This window comes from Fukomys damarensis, unplaced genomic scaffold (assembly GCF_012274545.1).
Source record: "Fukomys damarensis isolate Sample0158 unplaced genomic scaffold, DMR_v1.0_HiC HiC_scaffold_15, whole genome shotgun sequence".
Lineage (NCBI taxonomy): Eukaryota > Metazoa > Chordata > Mammalia > Rodentia > Bathyergidae > Fukomys > Fukomys damarensis.
In genome coordinates this window covers 21,390,182-21,402,605 of record NW_022900927.1, presented here as the reverse complement: position 1 = coordinate 21,402,605, position 12,424 = coordinate 21,390,182, and the positions used below count along the sequence as shown (strand labels likewise).

General features: G+C 32.8%; 1 protein-coding gene across 1 annotated transcript; it reads right to left on the bottom strand.

Annotated features, from left to right (window-relative positions):
- Positions 1–193: 193 nt before the first annotated feature.
- Positions 194–1,232, bottom strand: LOC104876630 (olfactory receptor 6C74). The gene has a single exon (XM_010644817.2). The coding sequence runs from the start codon at positions 1,130–1,132 to the stop codon at positions 194–196; it is 939 nt and encodes a 312-aa protein (XP_010643119.1). The 5' UTR covers positions 1,133–1,232.
- Positions 1,233–12,424: the final 11,192 nt, after the last annotated feature.

The following is a 12,424-nucleotide window of genomic DNA, read 5'->3' as shown; positions in this document are numbered from 1 at the left end:
ATATATATTTCTTGTGCGTTGAGCATGAGGAACATATAGCAGTAAGGGTTAGGATTCGGGATTAGTCAGGCCATAATGAAAGTTAAGTCAAGGGAAAGGTCATATAATTTTGAATATAGAAGCAGAAAGCTTCTGTGTCACACTCTACCCTTGTTTATTTTACTCATAAGCTCACTAACATCATGACAGAGCTTCACTTCACTGAGAAAGCTTCAATCCTCTTGGTCATATGTTTAAAAGCATCTTTCACTTGTTTGTTTCTAAGAGTATAAATGAAGGGATTCAACATAGGGGCAACAGAAGTACTGAGCAGAGCTATCCCTTTATTTAAAGACACTCGTTCCTTTGCAGAGGGTTTCACGTACATGAAGATGCAGCTGCCATAAGAAATGGAAACAACAACTATGTGGGAAGAACATGTGGAAAAAGCTTTCTTCCTCTGTTGAGAAGAAGGTATTCTCAGAATGGTCCTAATAATATTTGTGTATGAGAGGACCACTAACACCAGCGTAACGAGTAGTGTCAGAACGGCTGAGAGAAGCATCATCAACTCTATTACGTCTGTGTCTGTACAAGAGAGCTGAAGTATAGGAGAAACATCACAGAAGAAATGATCAACCGCGTTGGCCTCACAGAAATCGAGCTGAAGACCCATAAGGAGTGGTGGAAATATTATCAGGAAGCCAGACACCCAGGAAGCAAAAACCAGCAAGTTGCACACTCGGCCGCTCATGATAGTCATGTAGTGCAGGGGCTTGCAAATAGCCACAAAGCGGTCATAGGACATGGCGGCCAGGAGAAAAAATTCCGTTGCCCCCAAGAGGATAGTAAAAAACAGCTGTGCTGCACAGTCATTGTAAGAAATGCTTTTATCTCCTGTTACCATGCTGACAAGAAATTTGGGGATACAGACAGTTGTAAATGAGATTTCTAAAACTGAGAAATTTCGGAGGAAGAAATACATAGGTGTCTTGAGATGAGAATCCAATAGGGTGAGGGTGATGATGGTTAGATTCCCTGTAACACTCAACAGGTAGGTGAAAAACAGGAGAAGAAAAATGACCACCTGTAACTGTGGATCATCTGTGAGTCCGAGAAGAATAAAGACTGTCACTGTTGTGTGGTTTCTCATAGCTGATTTCTATGTTAAATAAACAAAAGAAAATTAGAAACAAAGGGTTGGATCTGCCTGAGCTACTTCTTGAGATCATTCACAAACATATTTCTTCTACCCACACCCAACTTCCTTCAATAGTCTGCTACTCATCAGTACTAGCTTATTAAAAAAAAAAATGTTTGGGAGGGGAGGAGAGGGTGAAGGGAGGGCAGGGACAAGGGGAAAAAATTAGAACCAAGACTTGTCATGTAGAGGTACAAATTCCCAACAATGAATGTAACTGTACTGTATCCCTAAAATGTACCAATAAACTCAATGAAAGCTAAAAAAAAGTTAGTTCATATAATTTTTAATCAAAATTTTACCAAGTATAATTTTATTAGCTTTATTTCCCAAAGTGCATAAATAAAGCAACCTACAGGGATAATATATTGTATTAATAATATCATAAATATTTTAAAAATCACAATTTATTTTTTCCTGTAACATTTGATTTTTCCAACATATATACTTCATATTAAATTATTTTACATTATTCTGTGACTCAGTCTTATGCCTTGCCTTAAAATCAACATACATTTGACTTAAACATCTTCAGGTCACTGGGTTTCATATCTTTATCAAACTTCTGATTTTTAAGATTTGCATCTCCATGACCACTATTATTTCACCTTTCCTACTTTTTCTGAAGATTCAAATTTACTTTTTATTTTCTGAGTCTTCCTTGTATTTTTTTCCTTTATATTCACCTTCCATAGACATAAAAAAATATAAACTCGAGTAATTCATAGGAAAACAGATGTAGATTGAGAACATAGTGTTAGGTGAAACAAATCAGACACACAAGCTTAAATACCACAGATTCTCTTATATGAAAAACCTAAAATATAAATGAAGAGGAAACTATAAGTTAGATAAGAGGAAGTAGGCAGATTTTTTTCTTCAATGGCAAAGGGATCAAGAGATGGAGGATCAAAGGAAAAGGGGATAAAATTGGAGTTAAGATATGTTATGCACATGTACCAACTCCACACAAGGTATGTAAAAATTGTCTATTGCACAATACAAAAGAGGAAAAGTATCAAAGGATGAATGGAAGGAGGCAAGGGAAAGGGAATTTCAAAAAGGAATTTAGCTGTAGTATTACACGTACCAATTCCCTAGAAGGAACGTAAACGTGTCCTACAAACACATACTAATAGAAAATGAAAAAAATTAATATCCTTTATTGATAAATCATAATTATACACTTGTCCTTATGTTGATTACACTCTTCTCATATACATCCAAGCAGATACAAAACACATCTTCATGTGTTATGCATCTTTAATAACATAGTGTGGTTTATTGAATATTTGCAGTGAAAAGAAGTAACCACAAAACAAAATAAAAAGTCAAATATAACAAGAATATACAGGCTTCTCCTTTTGCCATAGAAGTCTCTTCTCTCTTATTCACATCCCCCATCAGTTTTCATTCTAGTACAGCATATAACATGTAAAAATTATGCTAACTTTTAAAACATTTTTCTTGTTTTGTCTCCTTGTAGACCATGAGTAGGTCTTTGTATTTATCACCCAAGAAGTCAATCACTGATATGTCATAAAGAACAATAGTATTTTCCTTAAAGAGAATATTGGATTATGTGTATTTGAAATTTACTGCACTTCATGTATTCTAACTCTGATGTTACAAATTTCACAAATATTTCAGGTGACTATAAATGACTACAAAATAACTAAGAGTGTTGTCCTAGCAGGTCTGCCGTTTTTTCCCTTTTCCGTTCTCATTGTTAATTGGTCATTTTATTAAAATCATCTCTATGCTTATATTTTAGTTATTTATGATTAGCTCATTTGTGAGATTTTGAAAAATTCAGTTATAGTCCAGGTTAAAGACCAAAAAGCATATGGGCAAAATAAAAGATAATATGAAGTAGGGATAACTTTTTCAATTGGGAAGGGGATCAGGAGTTGGAGGGAGGGAAGAAAGTGAAAAAGATTTTTAAAAGGTGAAAAAATGTAAACAACTTCTGCAAATAGAAAAGGGGAAAAGAGTTGGAAGGTGTAGGGAAGGATGGGATGGAAGGGGACAGACAGTAAAAGTTAAGATGTAATATGTACTCCCCATAAGAAATGTACTCATTATGCACTGCAACCATACAATGAAAAAGGAATAAAAGTCACTTATTAGAATCAGTTAGGATGAAAAGCATATGAAAACCACAATCAACAAAACATGAGTTATATAGGATGCAAGTATAAAGTTAGTAGATTCATACTAAATTTAAATTACAAGATCATGAAATTCTTATTGTATACTTGACAGCATTAGTTTGTTTCTTAAGCCTATAATAAAAAGCATGCTAGCTGACTGAAAAATAGTCACATTTACATTCATCACCATCATTATACTCCCAAAAGCATCTGCAGCTGATAGGATAATTGATGAGGTAATAGATTTCTTTAAAATGTGAAAATAGGATTTTATATGAAAGTTTAAAATTATATTGATTAAGTTTAATAATAAATATTAGAGGAATTCAAATTCAGGACAAATACCTTTTTTCAGTTTCATATTTCCCAATATTCATAAGTACCATATATATTAGAGGCATATGCAATTATAATTATCAGGATAAAAATGTGTAATCATTTAATAAAAGTTGTATACTGTATCTGTTCAAACCCAATTCTTAAACAATAAAAAGTTTCAGCTTTTCTTATCATGCAGCTGATTCCTTAGTATAAACTCAAAAACAGCTTAATATATATGTTCTAAAATCTTAGTTTTACTTTGATGCCATACAATTTATTGATCTTACAAAGGAATCATTTTTCTTCTAACTTCATTCAACAAAGCTAGTATGTATGATTAAATAAATACATAATTATTCCAAACCTTAATTTCTGTAATAGCAATTTCACTCAATTCTCTTCTACAATAGGTCCCACAACAGTCAATTTCTTAATGTTTTTTATCCCACGTAATGCATTGCCTTAAGCCATATTTCTAACTTCTCATTCAAAACTAGTACATTAGCTCCAGCAGTATGCATTCAAGGTGTGTAAGTTCAAATATTTTATCATGACAAGAATCTTACTTCATTTCACTTCTTATGATATTTTTATTTAAAAAAGAATGCTCTCCAAAGTATGTAATATTAAATTTGGAGGATATTTTCTTTAGTTACACATAAAAACATTTTATATTTCATTTCCTAAGTCTACAAGGTGGGAGGGGGAGGTTCCAAGCTTGCCTCACTGAAAAATACAATAGCTTGCTTTGTAGTTTTGAAGATTGCAAAGATTGCACCCTTTTGTACTGTGTGCCACTGAGCCCAGGAGAATTACCTGACAAAAACAAATTTTAAAAAAGAAACCTATCCCCTGGAGGGCACTATATTAGGATTTAAAAAATATATTACAATTGTTTATTGAATGAAGAAAACTTTATAATCCATAAACTTTAATTTTAAAACAATACAAACTTCCTTTTTTGGGTAGCTAAAGGGTTTTAACAAAACCTAAGCTTATGTGTACATTTCAAACAAGAAATGTGAAATTCACTAATCTATAGCATGGAAATATATAAAAGGCTGTACCAAAATTTTGAATTCAGATGGATTCAAAAAAGGGCTTACTTATATTTTATTTCTCTGGTTAAGCCTCTGAATGCCACCTTCTTTGGACAATCAAGAAACTGAATCAAGTTTAAAAAACAAAGGTATACCATCACTGACAAAATAGGAAGTGGGATTCCATTAAAGGTTAGAATCCTAATTGGATTGAAAGAAAAACTCACATTGGGTCTCTCTAGACACCATACATATGAAAGAGAAGTATGTTTGTATCTTTTCTCTGTGTCTACATCTAATCAGTAGAAAAATCTTGTCTATTATAAATAAATATAAATATATGAATTATATATTTCAAATACATTTCTTTCTCTACATTTTCACTGCTTAGTACACAAACAATAGCTGCTATAAAAGATAAATTTTAAAATTCCTGTGGTAATACACTTGCGACAAAAAAATAGTTGAATGAAGTATAAAACATACAGAGTGTGTGATTATCATGATTTTATAGCCTTTGTTCACAATCCAAACATACCTACAGGAGCAGTACTCAGGATAAAAATCAATAATTTACCAGCAATCCAGTCCTTGTTTTTGCTCCCACCATCCTTAGTTTCAATAAGACAGGTAAATTTTGCCAGTTTTTTTTTTTAACTTTATTTGAGTTTATTGGTGCATTTTAGAGATACAGTACAGTTACATTAATTGTTGGGATCTTGTACTTCTACATGACAAGTCTTATTTAACTTTATTTGAGTTTATTGGTGCATTTTAGAGATACAGTACAGTTACATTAATTGTTGGGATCTTGTACTTCTACATGACAAGTCTTAGAGTGGTTTTTATTTATAGATCTGGAAATGATTTTTCTTCTTTCTATTTGTTTCATGAAGCCTATTTGAAATGGAGGTTCTGGCTGGTCCTACTTACCTATCCTAATTTCCTGTATTTCCATTTTTTCCTTACTTGCCATGTTATCCAAAGTAACATTCTTTCGTTCCTGTAGTCTTTGTTACTTGTCATCTTCACCTTCACTCCCCACTGAATTCCAGATCCTATATTAAAGTCATCTTCACAAGAAAGTCATTTTGAGGAAACTATGTTTGAGGAGACACCTCTATTCCTTACAGGGTTTTTATTTTCTTCTCAACTGATATTTCTACAGTCATTTCTTCACTTTTTACAACTTTAACTGCTTCTCCTACAAAATTTCATGCCACCTCATGGCAGAGACATTGTCCATTCTAGATGATTAAGGTCGAGAACACCTTTGACATCAAATAGGAATTAAATGTACTTATGTTTAAGAATAAAATGTGAACTCTCTGGATGTGAGACCAGTGGAAGATTGTTTTGAAATTTTGAACAAGATGAAATACAAAGTAAAATAATGTCACAGACATTCATAGCAAGGGGAACCCTTGGCAGTGATCATGGAGTGAGCTTGGATGAAACACAGCAGTGGTGGTGAACCTCTGGCAAGCATGCCACCGTCAGCTGCTTGTTATCATTGACAGCTCTAAAAGATTCGCTGTCCCTGGAGCAGAGTAATGATGAGCTAGGTTTTAAGCGTACAATTCAAGATATCATCTGTATAGAAAAATATTCCGCAGGTTTGCACAGTTTTCAAATAACCAACACTAAGGGGTTTGGATTGTACCTCAATAACCACTTGCTCAGTCTACTCCAGGTTCAGCATTTTGTCTCAAGCTTTGCTCAAAACAAAACCAGAACAACAACGAAAAAAGCACAATAAAATAACACTAAAAATCAATGCATTGATCTTGTGCAACTCTAGGAGCATTTGCAAAAGAACTTGAAGAGAAAATATGAAAATAAGAATAATCCATCAAGTTTAACATCAGAACTCAGTAGCCACTTCACAGTTGAAACAAAAATGGTCAGTTATTTTTTTAGTTCCCTTCCTTTTCTTAGAGAAATGGAATACGTATTAACCATGAAATTGCTCATGATAACTCTAAGCAACTGTGTGTGAGAAAAATGACTTTATTACTCCTTCGCAAACTATTATTTCAGTAAGTTTATTGTGTTTCTATTAGAATACACATATGTGATGTTTTGATTTGTGTATACATTGCATAATGTTTAAATCAGATTAAGTATATTTATCTCCTGAAATATTCATCATTTCTTTTTAAAGTACGTGTTTGAGGTCTACGAAGTTTATACCCATATTGGGAAATAGGTGCATACGCATAACATAGATTAATTCTTTTTAAATACACTTGCCTTTCCTACCCATAGCCCTCCCTCCATTCTAAATCACCCTTTTCCATTTTCATTCTAGTTGAGGTTATTGTTTTTAGTTCATGCTTATGGCGTATAATGTTTACATTCATTGTAAGAATTTGGTACCTGCAAGTGACAAATCTTAAATCTTTGTACTGCCACTTCCTCCTCCTCTCCCTTTGCCCTCATTCACCTGGATCCCTTCCCATTTGCAGAAAATCTGTCTCCTTGTTTTCTTCTGTGAATCCTCTCTTTTTATTTTTATTTGTACTTTGCCTCACTCAAATGAGAGATACCATATAACATTAAATTTGTGCGTTTGGTTTATTTCCCTTAACATTGTATTATCCAAATATTATTCATTTTCCTAAAATATCTTGAATGTATCCTTCTCTTCATGCCAGAATATATTCCAGTGGTATAAATACCACATTTTATTTACCTATTCATCTGTTGATGGCACCAGGCTGCTTCCAGGATTTAGCTATTATGAATTGTGCTACTAAATATTGGTATACATGTAACACTGCAGTGAGGTGTAACAGCTGTTTGGGGAAGATACTAAGAAAGAGAATGCCTGGCTTAAATAGAATTTCTAATTTTATCTCCTTGAGAAAACTCCATACTAATTTCCATAAAGGTTGTAATAGTTTACATTCTCACCAACAATCCAGGAGGGTTCCATGTTTACCGTAGATGTAACAACACTTGTTATTCTTTAATTTCTTGTTGTCAATCTTTCTACTGTAAGATCAAAATATCAGAATTGCTTTAATTTGCATTTCTCTAATGGCCAGAGATGTTGAGCATCTTTTCATATATTTGTTGGCCATAGTAATTTCTCTTCTAAGAAGTGACTATTCCTTTTTTTTACTTACTCTTTTTTATTGTGTCTTATATTTTGGGTGGTCTAATTATTTTAGTTCTTTACATATTCTGAATGTTATTCCTCTCCTATGCCTGGCAAAACTTTTGCTCATTTATAGTTTTTCACTTCACCTGAATAATTATTTTTCATTAAGTTTATGGATACATTTTAGGTATCCAACAAGATGACACTCATCATTGAGAATTTGTACCTTTTCATGATATATCTTGGGTCTTATTTTTTCCCATTCCCCTGCCCTACCTTTAAACCTTCCAGACCTCCCATTTACAAAGACATTGTTTCCATTTTGTGCTTTTCTTGTATTTATTCTTTCCCTTTTTTCCTTTCCCTGCCCCTTCCACTTCTTCCCCTTTGGACCTTTTCTATCTTTTTCACATTATTAATTGTACATTTTGGTCTTTATTTACATTTTCAGTTTCTCACACCAGAGAAACTATTTGGTGTTTACACATATATGTCCTATTTATTTCACTTAAGAGCATGGCCTCAATGTGCATCCATTTAACTATAAATGCCACTAGTTTCTCATTCATTCTAGCTCAGTAATACCCTATTTTATTAAAAAAAAAAAAAAACAAGCAACAAACAAACAAAAAACCTTCTTTATCCAGTCTCCAGTTGATGGGCAATTGGGCTGTTTCCAAGATTTAGCTATTACAAACTGTGCATGTATAAATATGGCTACACATATATCATTGTGATATGATTTTTAAAAATCTTTTGGGAAGGTGCCCAACAGGAAAATACCTGGGTCAAATGGAACCCCTAAACCAAAATTTTTGAAGTATCTCCATATTAATTTCCACAGTCGTTACACCAGTCTGCACTCCCATCAACAATGGAAAAGGGTTTCTTTCTCTCCACAGCACCGCAGCATTTGTTATTGGTTGATTTATAATAGCGGCCATCTTTCTGCAGTGAACTATAATCTCAGTGTTGTTTTCATTTGTATCTCTCCAATAACCACTGACATTAAACATTTTTCATATATTTATTTGATGCTTTTACTTATTTGTCTGAGAAGTCTCTTCTTTTCAGGCTTCCACTTTTAAACTGAGTCATTAAATTTGGGGGGGTCTGTTTTTTTAAGTTCTTTATATATTCTGGATAAGAGTCTTTTTTCTAAGGAACAGTTGATAATTTTTTTTTCATATTGTAAGTTTTCTCTTAGCTCTCTTAGTAGTTTCTCTTCCAGTACAGAAGCTTTTTAATAAGATGCAATCCAGTTGTTGATACTTTTTGCTAGTTCCCATGTTACTGGGGTTTTGCTCAAAAAGTCTTTTCCTATGTCTTCAAGTTGTACCTAACCTATCTTCCAGCAAGTTTAGTGTTCCTGATTTAATATTTAGATCTTTGATCCACTTAGATTTTAGTTTAGTGCATGGTGAAAGATAATGGCTCCGGTTTTAATCTTTGGCAGGTGTCCAGTTTTTCCACCACCATTATTAAGAGGCTATCTTTCCTCCAGTGAGGGTGGTTGGATCCTTTTGTCAAAGATGAGGTGGCTAAGTATGTCTGGTGTTATTATGCATCTTCTAATCTATTTCAGTGATGCTTGGATCTATTTCTTTGCCTGTTCCATGCTGTTTTTATCACAGTGGCTTTGTAGGATAGTTTTAATTTGGGGATTGTGATACCACCTGTCATGTCTTTCTTGTCTATCATTGCTTTTGAAATTCCAGGTCTCTTCTGGTGCAAAATGAATGTTTGGATTACTTTCTCAATTTCTGTAAAATATACTGTTGGGATTTCAGTTGGGATTGTATTGAATCTATGCAGAAGTTTTGGACATATCTAAACAGGCACAATTTTGTAATCTTCTGTAGATTAAGGGGTATCTATTTAATGCCATGCTAGAGTGTGGAATCCATCTTAGCTATTTATTTTAGTTCCTTCACTTTCCATTCACTTGAAGTATTTTATTCTTTGACTTTTCTGAACACTGATGATAAGAATATTGGAGAAATTTGTCAAGAGAGAACAGTATAATTAACTAATGAAAGAATAACTAAAACTAATTGTCAGGATTTTAAAACCAAAATGTGTGTTATATTTATATCCAGACAATGCAGGTCAGTTCTTAATGACATTTTAATTAATTTGTTGTACTTGAGTGTAAGACGATAGGAGATATAGAACCCCAAATTACATCTGAAAGTAGACTCACAATTGCTAAAGATACAATAATCTATTGAAGAAAAATCTATTTGTGATTGCAGGTGAATATCTCTACACAGTTTTTTTCATGATTTTGAAAAAATAATCACATAGAGTCACATTCAATAAGAACATCTTAGGATTTTCAAGGACAGGCTTGGTCATATAGTATTACATGTGTATTTGTGAAGGTTACTCAAATAATTTAATAATTTAAAAATATAAGAAGAGTCAGTGATTGAGTAGAAAGTTTAACTTTAATACGATGGTATTAATAAGACACAATTTATTTTTTCTTCTGTGTGGTATATATCTCTAGCTTTATTCTTTCAGAACTATCCTTCTACACTCCCAAATAAAGGCAGAAAATGGAAAGCACAGGAAATGCAGACATATGATGGCTGTCTTACTTTTAATCCAATTTTTTAATCATACACATCTATACTTTAGCTTTTTTCTTTGTCCTCTTTTAATATAACAAATACAAGTATAACAATTAAAGTTTTTACAGCCAATTTATAGATTTTATTGACATTTTCACCTTCTAAATCCCTTCAACCTTATTTCCATTTCAAGATTCAATGCCACATGCTCTCCTGCTGTAAAACTCAAGCCCCTGTCCCAGGCCACTTTTAGGAGTAAAAGCAATAGTGGCTGCATTAACACTCTCAGGGTCAATGTTTCTGTAAATGCTTCATGAAAATAGGCATATGTATTCTCTGGTTAGATAAACTTAGAGGCCAGTTCGTTTTAGGAATATGTTTTACAGCTTTCCCTAAGAAGATTAAATTCAGGGACCATTCCTCACACACAACATCAATGTGAACCACTCATTGTCTGCTTACCTTGCTTGTAGCATTTTTACCACTTTTACTAAACTGCTCCCAATGAAATCATTTGCATTCACATGAAGATTTAATTCTAGCATATCAACACAAGATAACACAAAATATTGACTAATTTTTATCAGATATTACTGAACAATTAACTTTTATGTAATTTCATTTGTCTAAAGCAACCATACATGGTTTAAAGGATTTAGCTGTACTGATTTTGAATAATAGAGGACAGAATCAAGTCTGAAAGTCAGAAGTTTTAATTGCTTCTCAGCCTGTTAACTAAGATCAAGTGCAGAAAGTCGGAAGTTTTATAGACAGGCACTGTTCATGCAGGTAATAGTTCTAATAATTTAGTAAATTTTCTGGCACACAAAAGTACATGAATATTTTCTGCTTTTGTTGTTGTTATTTTTAAGATTTCTCCTTACTGTGCTGAAATGTCCATGAAGTCTAGCCCAAATTTATAATATAAACATTTACATTTCCAACATCTAACCTACTACTGGCTTATATACTAGTTGTTAAATAATAGTTGAATGAAAAAATAAAATTATCATATGAAACATTTAAGTTAATGAGTTCATCTCTTATGGAGGTCTTTTTAGTTATTACTTAATATTTTATTAATAAATATGATATTACTATTGAATTGAAATACATGGTCAGTAATAAAAGAAATATATATTTAAACCAGTACACCTAAAGAGGGTTTACCACAGGTATAATAAAAGTAACATGAGAAAGGCCAAGGATTTAGCTCAGTGGCACCATACCTGCCTTGCAAGAGCAAGGTCCTGAGTTCTATCCCTGGTCCCAGGAGGGGAAAAAGTAACATGAGAACTTTCTCTAAATCATCATTTGTAAAAAAAAAATAACAGAAAAATATAAATGAATAAAAGCAAACAAAGAAATTAGTCATGCATGAATAACCAAAATTTCTCACTGGATTTACAATTCAAATATTGTAAATTAAGTCAGTGTATATCTCCCATTGCTATTTACAAACTATTCATTATTGCAGGTTTACAAATATTAAAATATATGGAGAACAGAATGAAGCAGTATATTTACTTAAGAACTTAAATTCTACATTTCATACTACATAAGTATTTCTTATTATTCATTTTTTCTTGTTTTATTCCTCAAGAAGAATATTTTTTTATCTTCACTAAATACAGTGAAGCATACTAACCTTCATAATATTTCCACTGGAGAAGGGAAAAAATGACAGCTATTACTCAGCAAACTAAGGAAATATACTTTAGTGAATGAATAATTAAACAGCTGGATGATCCCACTACATGATTTTTTTTCTTTTTCTTTCTTTCTTTTTTTTTTTTTGGTACCGGGGATGGAACTCAGGTCCTTGTGCTTGCAAGGTAGATGGTAGAACCGCTGAGCTAAATCCCGGGCCAGATTTCTTTTTCTTTTTTTTTTCAATGCATCAAGTAAAAGGAAAGAAAGCTCAGTGTCCTCTGGTCCTCAGGCTATAAAAATATCAATGACAATATATACTGGTAGAGGTGTCATAAAGTTTTGAGTAACCTCTGCATAGAATACAAGTTTCAGCCACTATAGATAGATTATGCCAT